Source organism: Bubalus bubalis, chromosome 9 (assembly GCF_019923935.1).
Source record: "Bubalus bubalis isolate 160015118507 breed Murrah chromosome 9, NDDB_SH_1, whole genome shotgun sequence".
NCBI classification, from domain to species: Eukaryota; Metazoa; Chordata; class Mammalia; order Artiodactyla; family Bovidae; genus Bubalus; species Bubalus bubalis.
The window spans coordinates 67,451,957-67,466,773 of NC_059165.1; the positions used below are offsets into that span (position 1 = coordinate 67,451,957).

A 14,817-nucleotide genomic window follows, 5' to 3' on the forward strand; every position below is an offset into this window, starting at 1 on the left:
GGGAGCCCAGAGCTGGCGGGGTGGTGGGGCAGCGCGGGGAGTGGGGGGGGGGGGGGCGGGCCGGCCCGTGGGAACAACCAGAGTGGGGGTGGGGAGGCGGGCTCCGTCCGGCTTTTTTGGCAGCCAGGGTGATTCCGCTGGAGTTTTCCGGGCAGAGCCACGTGGGATGTGGGGACAGCCAGGGAGGGTAGGCAGCGGGGAAACAGGGGGCCAGAGCCACCCCACCTGGAGTCTCGGGGGCATTCCGGGCACAGCGGCACTGGCTCCATGGGACGGGGTGGGGCACGGCTTGAGACAGGCTCTGATGGGACAGGTAGGAATGGTCCTTTCCTGTCCTTCTGTCCTCCCATCCCTCCATCCCCCCTTCCCTTCATCCCCCTCTTCTCCATCCCCCTGACCCCGTCCTCCCATCCCTCTGTTTCCCGGTCTGCCCTCGGGGCCCTGGATCTGTGTCGAAGGGCGTTTCTGGTGTCACTTCCCCAGCTGGGAGGGGTTGCTGAGCAGACCCAGAGCCAGGTCCAGCCTCAGGGCTGTCCTATTCCATCCTGCTGGGTACTGGTGGTGGATGTGAGGGGGCATTGCTGTGTGGGCAGCTCCTCCAGGTCCCCCCAGCTCCTCACTGGTCTGGAGTCTCTGGGATGCTGAGAGAACTGTCAGGGTAACCAGCCAGCTCCCCACTCGGGGGCTGCAGTGGAAGGAGCAGGGTGGGGACACAGGTCAGGAGGTGACGGGGGGGTGGGGTGGACACAGGCTGCTGAGTTGGCTCTGGTGAGGGCCGGGGAGCTGCTGCCCTGGCCTGACTGGGCCCTGGGACCCTGAGAGGGTGGATCTGGGTTCAGGTCATCTTGCAGGTCTGCTGCGGCTGCCAAGGGTCAGGTCCTGACGTGGGCAGGCGCCCTCTCACTTGAATCCAAACACCCACCCTGCACAGGGCAGGAAGGGCCCTGGGAGCCCCACCCCCAACCCTGGAGACCCCAGTGAGGCCCCACCTCCCTTTGCCCCTGAGGATCCAGGGGCCCCCAGATGATGCTGGCTGCCCCTCTGGGCATCTGGTAGGGACAGTGTCCACAGACAGGGGAGAGGGCACCCGCTTCCTTAATAAATTGTACTTTTCAGAACAGGGTTAGGTTTATAGCGAAGCTGTGGATCAGTTCAGGGTCCCCATGGGTCACACCTCAGCTCAGCACCGCGTGCATCCTAGCTGATGCGCTGGTGCTGATATGTCATCCTCAGCCAAGGTCTGCACGTCCCCTTGTCCTCTCTGCCCCAGGACCCCATGTCACCAGGCCCCCTTGGTCTTGCCATTATCTCCCCTTGGGAGTGGGGGCCTGGGCAGTTGTGGGTGGAGAGCCCAGGTCGGTTGTCCTGCAGGATGTCCCCAGTCTGGGCTTGTCTGGTGTTTTCTTATGGTCACCCTGGGACCATGGATTCCTAGGGGAGGGACCCAGGAGGAGACGTGCCCTTCTCATCTGTCACACCAGGGGTCCCTGCTGCCAACCTTGACCTGACCTCCTGGCTCCTCCATGGGGGAGGGGGTGTCCTTCCTCTGCACGCTGTCCTGGGAAGGGTCTCCATGCAGCCTTCTCAGAGGGTATAGTCCCCTTCAGCCCAGGGACTCTACCATGGTCAGGGCTGGCCCCCCAGCCCTGCCCCGCTTCTTGCCCACTGCTCAGCAACTGTTCTGCCTTCAGGGAGCAGGGCAACCCCTCAGGGCTCCAGGTCTGCTGGCTAATGGCCCGGGCCATCATCACTCTGCCCAAGCTCAGTGCCATGCACTGAGGAGGACCACGCAGATGTGCCAGGGGATTTCAGCAATGACAGCTGTCCTTGCTTGTACCCAAACCCACCGCAGCCAGCCTCAGTGTCTGGGGACCTCCTCATTGTCCACCAGGCTCGGGATGGGCCGCCTCTGACCCCAGCTGACCAGGGATGGGCTGGGGAGCAGGCAGGCCAGACCCCCCAGCCCTTGCTGCCTCTGTGTCCCCTGAGATGGGTGCTCTGGCCTGTTGAGTCACCCAGCTCTTGTGTGAGGGTGCCAGGAGCCTCAAGTGGATCACGGAGCACCTCTTCCCGTTCCTGGGGTTGGCATTCCCCTCCTGCTTCCCTTCCTGCTCTGTCCCAACCTCGAAGATTTTATTCACTGCCTCGCCTGGATTTCACCAGGTCATGGGGTCCTGCCACTGCAGGCAGTGGGGGAGGCTGGGGTCTGTCCCCCCAACACCGTGAGACCAGGCTGTGGATGGCAGGGGGCAGAGGCCAGTAGGAGCCTAGTGGGCAGAAAACTCTGCTTACAAACCCCCCAAGCCAGGGCAACCGGGTGTGGGAAGCCGTCTTCCCAGGGCCCCCAGCCTCAGACTAGCTGACCTGGCCCTGACCCTGCCATGCCCCTTCCTGCCATTCCCCCTGTCCTCTGGGCACGGTGGGTCCCACCTGCCTGTTTGGGTTCCCCTGCCTGCTAGCATGGGACCATGGGGGTCTGGGGAAGCTGGTCAATGTCACCTGGAGGTTCCCTCACCCCAGGGCCGGGGCAGGTGGTTTGCATGTAGATCAGTGGGAGGGGAGCCCCAGAAACACTTTGCAGGGGGGTGGGGCAGGGCTTGGCACTGCCTGAGCCAGGATGCCTAGTCTTAGTGACTTGGGGGGGACGTCCCCCTCTACCCCCCCGCACCCAGCCAGGAGCTAGCTCAGCTGTGGCCTCCAGCCCCAGCTGGGAACATCGGTTGGGCCCCACTCCCCGGCGTCCCTTCCTCCCCAGAGTCCACTGATCTTGAGTCCCTAGGTTGGAGACCCAGCTGGTCTGTCCTTCCCATCTTCCTTGCCTCCCCCACCCCTCGCCACAGGTTAGTGGGACACATGCAGCCTTCCTGGCAGCCCGCCTGAGCCCACCTGGCTGTGGCCCTCCGACCGCCCTAGTGGGCGGGTGACCTGTGGAAGGTGCGCTGGACTGGGTGCTCCCAAAGGGCTTGTTCCCTCCTCCTCTGCCTTGGCCCCACCTTCTCCTTGGCCCCTCCCTGCTCAGGAAATGCTCTCACTGACATGCCCTCTGGGACCACAGTCTGTCCATAACCCCTGCCCCATGTCAGGCAGGCTGAGGGGCTCCTTCCCTGGAGTGATCAGCTGAGTGTACCCCACATTCGGGCACGGAGGGGCTAAGGGAGGTGGTTGGGGCCTTCACCTTCCCCAGCTTCAGGCACTGGGGGGGCCCCCTGCATCTTGGTATCACCCTTCACAAGGATGGGTGTGCCCTAAGTAGACTCCAGCGTGTACTTGCGGGGTCTGCTTTCTCTTACCTCCCTTTCCTTTTCCCCTTTCTTTTTTAAAAAGAAAAACCAGCTTTACTGCTATAATTCACATACCATACAGTTGACCCATTTGAAATGTGTAATTCAGTGTTTGCAGTACATTTACAGAGTCATGCAAGTGTCATCTCTGTTTAGTTCTAGAACATTCCATTACCCCCCGAAGACACCCCATCCCCAAGAGCAGTCACTCCCCTCTCCTCCCCAGCCCCTGACCACCAGGAACCCACTCACTTTGTGGGTCAGCCTGTTCTGGACGTTTCCCATCAGTGGAATCACATGCTACGTGTCCTTCTCTGTCTGCTTCTCTCACTGAGCATCATGTTCTCAGGGCCCATTGCGTGGTAGCGAATGTCAGGGCTTTAACTCTTTCTGTGGCCAAGCATCATCAACGGCATGGCTGGGCCTGTGGCTCTGCCGGTGTGGCCTCACAGCCGCCCATACCTAGCCTGTCTTCCAGGACTCCTCATACCTCGATGACCTCTCCAACGCTTCCATCTTCTCCTCATCCGTGGACTCCCTCTCGGACATAGCCGACACGCCTGACTTTCCGCCCGCTGACAGCCTCAGCCAGGTGCCTACCATCTGGGACGTGAGCACCGGCCCCTCCGCCCACGACAAGGTCAGTGCGCCCAGCCTCCAAGCTGGCAGCCATGCCAAGGCCGCTCAGACCCAGACAACACTGCTACTCAAGGTTGCTCCTGTCTCCCATGTGGGCCTGAAGATGCAGGGGCTCCCAGGGGGAAGGGGGACTCTGGGAGCACAGGACACACTAGTGGATATTGGTGGATATCTGCCCAGCTGCCTGACAGGTTCAGTGCCTGTGAAACCCCTGGACCCTCAGGAAGGGTCAGGGGGATGTGACATGCCCAGAGCAGGTGCAGTAGGCAACGCAGGCCCAACCCCACCTCTGGCTGCAGGGGCCCAGTGGGGCAGTAACCCTGCCCTCCCCTCACCAGGGCCCTCCCACCAGCTCCTAGCCTCTGCCAGGCCCAAGCAGGCAGCTGAAACCCCACACGTACTCCTGCTGCGGCCAGCAGGAACCTGACTCAGCCTTCCAGGAACCTGAGCCCGAGGCTGTTTGTTTGTTTTTGTTAATTAAAAAAAAAAAAAACAAAAAAACGGGAGAGGGAATTGAGGGTAGGTTTCTGATCTCCTTGTACCTCATTTCCATTTTATTTTCATTTCAAGAAAACTTTGTGTTTTTTGTTTTTTTTTTTAACTTCCCTGGTCCAGGGGCTAAGATTGTGCTTCTACCATAGGGAGGCACAGGTTTGATCCCTAGATAGGGAACTAAGATGCCGCATGCTGCACAGCACAGGCCCCCCCCCCCCCCCCACCAAAAGAAAAGAAAAGGAAACTACACTTTGATTAAAAAAACAAAAGTTTGTTTTTACTTTCCTTCCAGTTTTATTGAGATGTAATTGACACATGGCACTAAGTTTAAGGCGATGCACACACAGCACAACGATTGACTTGCATATGTCATGAAAAAGGACCACAATAAGTCAGTGAACATCCACTGTCTCGTATTGATACAACAATAAAGAGATAGAGGGACTTCCCTGGTGGTCCAGTGGTTAGAACTCTGTGCTGTCACTGCTGGGGGCCTGGGTTCAATACCCGGTTGGGGAACTAAGAGCCCACAAGCCACACAGCATAGCCAAAAGAGGGGGAAAAAAAAGTAGAAAACCTTTTTTTTTCCCTTGTGCCCCGAACTCCTTGCATTTACTGTTAATTTTCATATACAACGTACAGCAATGTTGTCTACTTATCATGCTGCCTCTTGCGTTCCTAGTTCTTACATATCTAGTGCTTTGTATGCCCCTAGTACTTATTTATGCAGCAGATCTAAGCAGGCAGGCAGCAGGAAGGAGGCTTGTAGCAGGCTGAGGGGCTTGAGGACAATCGGGCGAGCCCTCCTGGAGGCTGGGGGCCTATCCAGGCACTTCAGCCCCACCTCTGGCCTGCAGGCTCATGCCCCCTCTCCCTGCCTCTCTCTCCTCTCCAGCTGTTCCCGCCCAGTGGGCCATTTACAGGCCTCGAGGACCCTGTGTCCTCCCTCTCCAGCACCCCACTTCTCATCAGCTACCAGGTGAGCCAGGTACCTTCCCTAGCCCTGCCCAACCCTCCCGGACACCAGGGAGGGCCACTCAGGCACTTGCTGTGTACAGTCTGGACCAGCTTGGGAGCACGGTCTATTTTACAGATGGGAAACTGAGGTCCCAGGGAGGCACCATGGTGTGGGGGGCAGGTGGGGAGGGTAACACCTTCCCATCACCTGAGTCACTGGGCTGGCTAGTGGTTCAGGCCCCTGACCCTGACGGGGAGGCTGGTGGGCTGCAGGGGACAGGACAGTCCCCGGTGTGACAGCACGTCTCCCCAGGCTCAGAGTCAGCCTGAGGAGGACGACGAGGCTGAGGAGGATGAGGCGGAGGAGCTGGGCCACGCGGAGACGTACGCTGACTATGTGCCATCCAAGTGTGAGTATCCTGCTATGGAGACCCCCAGCTGCACAGCGCCCAGGGTCTGGGTCCTCTGGCCTGGGGCGCCCATTTCGGGGATCTCTGAAGGTCCCAGGGAACCTTAAACTGCCAGAGCAGGTGTGGGTGGGCTCCTGAGGGACTCTTCTGTAATCAGGGTTGTTTGTGGTCCTCACCTGGCACAAAACCAGTGCAGGCCAGTGTTGCAATGGAGAGGCAGGCCACCTTCCTCTGCACCTGGGAGGGTTTTAGGAATCTGCCACCGGCTGGCACTACGCTGATAGGCCCTCCCTTCCACTTCGTGGGGTGTGCCCCACCCATCCTGGCCCCAGGTGGACCCCCCTAGTGCCCTGGTCACGTCTGGGCCACACCCCTGACCTGCCCCCTCTGCACATCCCTACAGCCAAGATTGGGAGGCAGCACCCGGACCGTGTGGTGGAGACCAGCACGCTGTCCAGTGTCCCGCCGCCAGACATCACCTACACCCTCGCCCTGCCCTCCTCAGACAGCGGGGCCCTGTCTGCCCTGCAGCTGGAGGCCATCACCTACGCCTGTCAGGTGATCTCGGGGTCTCCCACCGGGTCTGCGGCCTGCGTGGGGATAGTCTCAGTGCCCCACTCTGACCCTGTCGCACGCTGACCCCCCCTTCCCCCACCCCCGCAGCAACATGAGGTCCTGCTTCCCAGTGGGCAGCGCGCGGGCTTCCTCATTGGCGATGGCGCGGGTGTGGGTAAGGGCCGCACGGTGGCCGGCGTCATCCTGGAGAACTATCTGCGGGGCAGGAAGAAGGCCTTGTGGTGAGCTGCCTCCCCTGGGTGCGGGGCGGGCCTGCAGCCGGGGAGGGGGCTCCTGAAGCCTACTGGCCCGCAACCCCAGGTTCAGCGTCTCCAATGATCTCAAGTACGACGCAGAGCGCGACCTCCGGGACATCGCCGCCCCCGGCATCGCGGTGCACGCACTGAGCAAGGTCGGGGGGCCACAGCCCCAAACCTGGTGCGGGTCGGGGTCACGGAGCCCAGCTCTGGCCAAGCCACCTCATGCACAGATGTCCGCCCTCTCCCCCAGATCAAGTACGGCGACAACACTACCTCAGAGGGCGTCCTCTTCGCCACCTACTCTGCCCTGATTGGTGAGAGCCAGGCGGGTGGGCAGCACCGCACGCGCATCCGGCAGATCCTGGAGTGGTGCGGGGAGGCCTTCGACGGAGTGGTATCCTCGATGGGATGGGGGCGGAGCCAAGCACAGAGGCGGGGCTAGATGGGCGGGGTCTAGGACAGGGGGCTGGGAGACCCTGACAAGTCCCATCCTGGCAGGCTCTGGAGAGGTGGAAGTGCGGGAGGAATTCCCGGCAGGGAGGGTCTGATGTTGCACGCTCGCCCTCAGTGACCGTTGCTACCCGTCCCTGGCTGTCTGCCTAGGCCTCCTGGCTCCAATGGGCCGGACCCATGTCCACAGGGTCAGGGTGATGGTGGCTGAGACATTCCAGGCGGTGAGACTCAAGGCCTGGAGAGCACTTCCTGCCCTGTCCTCATCCAGCCCCCTAGTAGTGGAGCTGAGTGGACCGGCCAGGCCAGGCGATCCAAAGGGGAGCCAGGCCAGAGGGCCCCCCTGCCCCAGCTTGGCCAGCTGGTGTGGGTCCCAGGCCTCTCTCCCTCCTTTGCTCTTAAGTCTGAGATAACTTCCTTTTTGCTCACACCAAACTGTAGGAAAATGAAGTGTAGGAGAGTATAAGCTAGAGTCTGATGTTTGTGTCCTGTCCACCTCTTCTTGTTTCCACACACTCCTTTTACCAGTAACAATCTTCCAGAGGACCCACCTTGGCCTCCCTATAGCTTGGGCATTCAAGGGCCACAACTTCTCCTGGGGATTTCTGCAGGGGCCCACAGAGGATCCTCAAGCTCTATCCTCCCAGGATCCACCCTTGTTCCTAGAAGTGGGGCGGCTGCATTCTCTGGGGGCTCCCCCTTCCTCTTGATGAGAGGAGACCTGGGGTCCTCTGCTCACAGGGCGAAGTCTGTACAGAGGCCCTCAAGCAAGACACAGCAGCAGGTCTACTGATGCATCAGCTCAGCAACAGCATGAAAAATAACAAGGTTAATCTCACACCCGGGGGCAGCCTGTCGGCATCAGGCTAACCTTCTCACCCATGTTCCCACAAGTTCTCCATCGACCCTCTGTACATTTGTGTGGACACGTGTGCACACACATGGCACTCACACCTTGTCTTTCAGATAGGTTTGTGACAGACTTACTTGTTTGTAACTTGCTCCCCTGAAAACATGAAGAACTGTCTATGTTTTCCAACTTCTGTGAACATCACTGGGGTCTAGAGGCTGTTTTCCAGTGGCCCTGGTGGCCTCACACCCCAAGGACCCCGCCCTGTGGCCAGAGACCCCAGGCACCTTCTGGAGTTCCCCCAGCCAGGAAGGGAGGCAGTGTGGTGGGTCTGTGGGGTGGCCTGCCTTCCAGAACAGTCCTTAACCCATGCCCAACCCAGATTGTGTTCGACGAGTGCCACAAAGCCAAGAACGCAAGCTCCACCAAGATGGGCAAGGCCGTGCTAGACCTGCAGAACAAACTGCCCCTGGCCAGGGTGGTCTATGCCAGCGCCACAGGTGAGGGCCCACTCATCGATGGGTGATACCTGCCCCAGCGCAGCTGTAGGGGCATCCAATCTGCAACCCAGCTCCTGCCAGCCACCTTGCAGCCTGTCTGCAGAGATACCAGCCCCTGTCACTCTGCCCACTGGCTGTGGGCACTTTTCCAAGAGCCTCAGGTCCTTGTTGCTGGCCCTCATGCCATTTCTGGGGCCCCATCCAAGGCTGCCAACCTAGCCAGGTCAGAGGAGCTGACAGCGGCCCCCTTCCCCAGGTGCCTCTGAGCCCCGGAACATGATCTACATGAGCCGCCTGGGCATCTGGGGTGAGGGCACGCCCTTCCGGACCTTTGAGGAATTTCTGCACGCCATTGAGAAGAGGTGCGCTCTTCATGTCCACGTGATGGAGGTGGGGCTGCAGAGGGCCCTGCTTGTCATATGTAAAGGTGCACCCCTCCCACTCACTCTCCTGTAGCAACCATGGGGGTTTTAGAATGAAAATTCCATGCTTTCTCTGCCTAGTACTTCCAATCATCTCAGGGGAAGGGCCCTCCCCTGCCCCCTGCCAAGGTAGACCACTTTGTCTTTCCAAGGTGCACCCACAGGGCCTTTGCATATGCTCTCTGCCCCACACACCGCACCCTGTGCACCTAGTCCTTCCTCACTCTCCACAGTGACAGCCCCCACCTCGCTGGCTCCATCTCTTGGGACCCAGCATGTGGTCCCTAGCTGGCACCCAGGCAGCCTGTGCTTGCCCACAGGGGTGTGGGCGCCATGGAGATTGTGGCCATGGACATGAAGGTCAGTGGCATGTACATCGCTCGCCAACTCAGCTTCTCTGGTGTCACCTTCCGCATCGAGGAGATCCCGCTGACCCCGGCCTTCGAGCGCATCTATAACCGGGCAGCCCTGCTGGTGAGCCTCTGACCTAATGGACAGCCTTGGTGTCCCCTTGGAGTTCTGCCTCATCACCTTCAGCATCTGCCCTTGAGGGCGCCACTCAGATTAGTCAGACTGTAGACAGGAGGAAGCGGCTGACCCACCCACCTCATCCTTGGCGGGAGCCCAGCATCTCAGTCCCATTCTAGCTGAGGATTCTGTCGGACTCCCCTCCCCACGTTGCGCCCAGGTGTGATCCAGAGCTCCAGGCTCTCTTTATGGGGCTGTTCTAGGTGTTACAGGGTGTAGAACAGCCTTTCCGGCCCCACCAGGTCAACACCAAGAACCCCCTCCCTGGTGACAGCTACAGATGCCCCAGACATGGCCCGCTGTCCCCTGGGGGCCAGTGGCAGGAGGCGGGCAGGGCAGATATCCCCACCACTCTGGAGGTGTTGTCCATTTACCCTCTGATTACATGAGTGCCATTTTCACCGTGGCTTTCTGAACATTATACATTTTGGATTTTTGGCATTTCTGACCATCCAGCTATCGCCAGGGCCTCTGTATAGCCCCACTTACAGCCCCCATCCTCTGGCCCTACATTTCTGTGGGGCGGGGGCCAGCAGTAGCAAGCTGAGCTGGGCATGTCGTTGCAGTGGGCCGAGGCCCTGGGCGTGTTCCAGCAGGCAGCCGACTGGATCGGCCTGGAGTCGCGCAAGTCCCTGTGGGGCCAGTTCTGGTCAGCCCATCAGCGCTTCTTCAAGTACCTGTGTGTGGCCGCCAAGGTGCACCGGCTGGTGGAGCTGGCCCAGGAGGAGCTGGCCCAGGACAAGGTGAACTGGGCTGGGCTGAGTCCCTAGAAAGAAGCAGGCACAGGCTTGTGTGGAGATCACGGTTGTGTGGGAGCTGAGGCCAGCCATTGGTGCCAGGTTAACGTCCCAGGGGATGTGGGCTTGTTGGGGTCTGGCAGCCTGAGTAACACAGGGGAGGGAGAACGGAGTAACAGGCCAGCCCCAGGTTCCCAGCTGCAGGGGTGGGTGTGGGGGCAGGGATGCCAAGCCTGCTCACACACACCCACCCCCGCAGTGTGTGGTCATCGGGCTGCAGTCTACAGGTGAGGCGCGGACCCGGGAGGTGCTGGGCGAGAAGGAGGGACAGCTCGATGGCTTCGTGTCCGCTGCTGAGTGAGTGACACATTAGGGCCCTTTCCCTGTGTGACCAACCCTGGGGCCTGGCCCTGCCTGTGACCCCAGCTGAAGGAGCCGACTCCGACCCTCAGAGACCTTAGGTCCAGCCCAGGTTATTAAGCCAGAAGGGGTAACCATGGGGACCTAGGACTCGGTGGGCACCAGCCCAGGTTCCTGAGACTTTCGAATGAGGTTTTCCCAGCCTTGCCCCCTGCATGGGTACCGGGCTGATTCAAGGACTGCACAGATTTTAGGGACTGTCTCTGGTGGTCCTTAAAGCCCCTGGCCTCCCTTCTCACCCTGGGTGAGGATCCCAGCACAAGGCCCCTTGTCCACTCTGCCTCACCCCGTCTCTTCCCACATGGTCCAGCATGTCCGTCCTTCCCCTGGGCCCCCCACCCTGGGATGCCCCCCTTCTACTTCAGAGCCATCAGCACTTGCAGGCAGAGCCCCACCCAGCCCCCCACCTATATTTCATCCATTGCTCACCAAGTGTGGGTAGGACCCCGGTGGGACCCTTGCCCCGTCCCTGCAGCTCCTTCCCCCTCTACCCATCTTCTCTGAGCCCCTGTGCCCAGACCCACCCTTTGGGGCCCCTTAGTGCTAAGCGTCCACTCTGCAGAGTAGCCCTTAACACATGGGACCCAACCCCTCCATGTCTCCCAGCGAAAACAAACTCTGCGTCTCACTTTCAGAGGCGTCTTTTTGTCGCTAATTCAGAAGCACTTTCCTTCGACCAAGAGAAGGCGAGAGAGAGGAGCAGGCAGTAAGAGAAAGCGTAAGTGCCCGCTGCCTGGACCTTGTGCCTATGGCCCCTCATTGCTCCTGCCGGTCCTCCAGCCTCCCTCCTTTCTGACCCTCAACCTGGGTTGGTGTGCTGCCACACAGCCACATGGCCTGAGCCCGTCCCCACCCCAGCTCTCCAGCGCAGCTGTTCAGTCAGCAAAAAACCCCAGTGCTGCAGGATGACGGTGTGGCTAGTGCATCCCTAAGGCCTCCAGCCTCATCCCCAGAAGGCAGGGCCTCGTATTCCCCAGGTAAAAGTGAGCCTGAGGCTGAAACCGCACTGGTCCAGGGGACCGGATGAAGCTCATACAAAGCACCCCAGGATAGGGGAGTGGCCCGAGCACCTAACCTGCAGGCACACACTGCACCCTGTTCTTGCAGGCAAAGGCTGAGCATCCTCTCATCAGGGGGAAGTGAGGCTCAGAGAGACCAAGCAACTCACCTGAGAGCACACAGCCAGCCTTGGGGCCCAGTCCTGCCCCTCTGGCTGGGAGCACCCTGCAGGGTGTCTGGGACAGTATCCAGGTTACTTGGGCCCCTGGACCGCCACCCCCCAGGGCTTGGGCATGTCCTCTGGCCGACCCACCTAGCGCCACCTTGTGAGGTGGGGCACGTGGCCTCCCCGGGCACCACCCAAGGACACACTGCTATGTCAGGAAGTCTGGCAGGGTCGGTAACACGTCCCCACCAGCAGCAGCCCCCAGACATGCCACAGCTGCACAGGGGGAAAGGGCTTGGGCTATACGCCCTAATCATCCAGGCGTGCAGCCTGTCCTTGGACCACTGGGAGTCACCCCGGGACCAGGCTGCAGTGACCCTTGACTGCTCCCCTGCAGGGCGGCCACGGGGCCGTGGGGCCAAGGCACCCAGGCTGGCATATGAGGCAGCAGGTGTGATCCGCATTAGTGACGACAGCAGCACGGAGTCGGATGGTGGCCTGGACAGTGACTTCCACTCCTCCCCCGAGTCCCTGTTGGACGACGACGTGGTCATCGTGGATGCCATCGGGCTCCCAGCCGATGACCGCGGTGAGGCCCAATGCCGCCTTCCCCTTCCTTGCTTCTCAGGCTCTGAGCAGGAAGTCAGGGGCACATGAGCAGGGGCAGCCAGGGGTTCGGGGAAAGATCCTAGACCCCCACTACCCATGGACTCCCTCACCCTTGAGGGCCCAGGGCTGGGAGCAGGGCTGTGGACAGGCAGCCTGGCCCAGTTCCCCCTGACCCTCTGGCCCCACAGGCCCCTTGTGCCCCCCACAGCGGGACCTGCACGGCCCCGGAGTCCTGGAGCGGGTTGAGCGGCTGAAGCAGGACCTGCTGGCCAAGGTGCAGGCGCTGGGCCGGGAGCTGCCAGTCAACACCCTGGATGAGCTCATCGACCAGCTGGGGGGCCCAGAGTGCGTGGCCGAGGTGAGCTCTGGTGCCCCCTGGTGGCCAGCTTGGTGGGGGTGGCTGCTGGGTCCAGTGTCCTGCTCTCCCCTTCAGGCAGTGCTGCCCAGGCCCAACCCCTGACCCCCCTCCTTTTCCCTTCCTCTCTTCCACTGTGTGCCTGCGCGCTTTCCCGGGACGGGCCCTGGTGCCACCTCAGATCTGTCTTGGTCCTATGTGGTCGGGTTGCAGTAAAAAGACTCAGGAAGATGTAGTGCCTGCTGACCACCCCATGGGTACCCGAGCCTAGGGAGAGGCCAGGTTCTGGCAGCCCCCACCACCCACCCACACCCTGGAGCCCCAGGAGCCAGGTGGGGGGACAGATGGGGAAACTGAGGCCCGTGGGGACCAGCCCCTGGGTGGCCACACCAGCTGACAACCTGTCCTCTCTCCCCACCACGGCCATAGATGACCGGCAGGAAGGGCCGCGTAGTGTCCAGACCTGACGGGACGGTGGCGTTTGAGTCACGAGCGGAGCAGGGTCTCTCCATTGATCACGTGAACCTCAGGGAGAAGGAACGCTTCATGAGTGGGGAGAAGGTGGGGGCCCTGGGGCACCCTGGGTGTGGCTGCATGTGGGCTGAGAGGTGCAGGGCTCTTGATAGACTGGCTGGAGGACCACCAGCTGTGTATAGGGGTGTGTGCTGTGCTTGTGTGCCTGAGTGGGCCCCCAGCCCTCACCAGTCCCACTTTCAGTTTGAGTCGTCCAGGCCCTCTGTCAGTGCCTGGCCCGCTGATGCTGAGCCACCCCATGGGAGCTGATGTCTTCAGGGCCAGCAGACTCTGGGGGTGACTCAGGATGGTCCCGACTCTAAGCCCACAGAGGCCCCTCAGGGACACACATACCTGACCTTCTTGTGTGGGTCACCCTGAATACTTCCAGTTAACCCAGGGCACATGGGGTGTGGGGCAAGGTGGAGCAGGCTGCCCGCCCTGCCACCCCTCTGACCCATCCCCAACCCTGCGTCCCAGCTTGTAGCCATCATCTCAGAGGCCTCCAGCTCCGGCGTCTCCCTCCAAGCTGACCGCCGGGTGCAGAACCAGCGGCGCCGGGTGCACATGACGCTGGAGCTGCCCTGGAGCGCTGACCGAGCCATCCAGCAGTTTGGTGAGCCCTGCTCCGGCCCCAGGCCACGCCCCAGGAGGCCCACCTGGTCCCTAAACACCCCTTCTGCCTCCAGGCCGGACCCACCGCTCCAACCAGGTCTCTGCGCCGGAGTATATCTTCCTCATTTCAGAGCTGGCAGGGGAGCGCAGGTTTGCTTCCATCGTGGCCAAGCGGCTGGAGAGCCTGGTGAGCCTTTAGGCTGGGAGTGGGCTGGTAGCTCCCCAAGGGGGGCGGGCCAGGGAGGAGCAACATGTGAGTAACATGTGATGGCCTCCCATCCTGGGCAGGGGGCTCTGACCCATGGGGACCGCCGTGCCACTGAGTCCCGGGACCTGAGCAAGTACAACTTTGAGAACAAGGTACCCAAGGAGGTTGGGCCCAGGGGAGGAGTGTTCCCGGGGTGCTGAGACCTGGGGTGCCCTGGTCTCTGACATGGCCCTTGGGCCTCCCCGCAGTATGGTGCCCGGGCGCTCAGCTGTGTCCTCACCACCATCCTAAGCCAGACGGAGAGCAAAGTGCCACTGCCCCAGGGCTACCCCGGAGGGGATGCTGCCTTCTTCCGTGGTGAGCTGGTAGACCCCCCCACACATACACAACAAGGGCACAGGAGACACTGGTGGTGAGGGGGAGCCCCGGTAGGCTGTGGCCAGCAGTAGTGCGAGGCTCCTCCTCCCCACAGACATGAAACAGGGGCTGCTGTCAGTGGGCATTGGCGGGCGCGAGTCCCGGTCCGGCTGCCTGGACGTGGAGAAGGGTGAGTCCCTCGCTGGCTGGCACCTCCAGGATGGGGAGGAGGGGGCGGATATGAGGGGAGAGGGGGAGACAGGGAGGCTGCCTGGACATAGCCTGAGGCACCCTGCCTTCCGCAGACTGCTCCATCAGCAAGTTCCTGAACCGCATCCTGGGGTTGGAGGTGCACAAGCAGAACGCACTCTTCCAGTACTTCTCCGACACCTTTGACCATCTTATTGCCGCCGACAAGAGGGAGGGCAAATACGACATGGGCATCCTGGGTGAGCCCTGTGGGGACGCCCTCCCCTGGGCCAGGCCCCAGA

The 14,817-nt window shown here is 61.2% G+C and overlaps 1 protein-coding gene across 10 annotated transcripts in view; it reads left to right on the forward strand.

Moving 5' to 3' along the window:
• The window catches only part of SBNO2 (strawberry notch homolog 2), a 42,244-nt gene that overhangs the window by 25,023 nt on the left and 2,404 nt on the right, over nt 1-14,817 (forward strand). For 6 of the 10 annotated variants that reach the window (XM_044948587.1, XM_025292787.2, XM_044948589.1 and 3 more), the window contains 22 exons: nt 3,748-3,921; nt 5,311-5,394; nt 5,686-5,782; nt 6,186-6,340; nt 6,446-6,579; nt 6,659-6,749; nt 6,848-6,991; nt 8,280-8,397; nt 8,654-8,759; nt 9,140-9,293; nt 9,914-10,090; nt 10,344-10,441; nt 11,140-11,222; nt 12,067-12,258; nt 12,467-12,636; nt 13,063-13,194; nt 13,627-13,762; nt 13,836-13,948; nt 14,050-14,121; nt 14,218-14,326; nt 14,442-14,516; nt 14,632-14,775. In XM_044948587.1, coding sequence (XP_044804522.1) covers nt 3,748-3,921; nt 5,311-5,394; nt 5,686-5,782; nt 6,186-6,340; nt 6,446-6,579; nt 6,659-6,749; nt 6,848-6,991; nt 8,280-8,397; nt 8,654-8,759; nt 9,140-9,293; nt 9,914-10,090; nt 10,344-10,441; nt 11,140-11,222; nt 12,067-12,258; nt 12,467-12,636; nt 13,063-13,194; nt 13,627-13,762; nt 13,836-13,948; nt 14,050-14,121; nt 14,218-14,326; nt 14,442-14,516; nt 14,632-14,775 — 2,758 coding nt within the window. Of the gene's footprint in view, nt 1-108; nt 314-3,747; nt 3,922-5,310; nt 5,395-5,685; nt 5,783-6,185; nt 6,341-6,445; nt 6,580-6,658; nt 6,750-6,847; nt 6,992-8,279; nt 8,398-8,653; nt 8,760-9,139; nt 9,294-9,913; nt 10,091-10,343; nt 10,442-11,139; nt 11,223-12,066; nt 12,259-12,466; nt 12,637-13,062; nt 13,195-13,626; nt 13,763-13,835; nt 13,949-14,049; nt 14,122-14,217; nt 14,327-14,441; nt 14,517-14,631; nt 14,776-14,817 lie in introns of those variants that run through there. The other 4 variants (XM_006050497.3, XM_025292792.2, XM_044948590.1 and 1 more) reach the window with 3 other exon arrangements.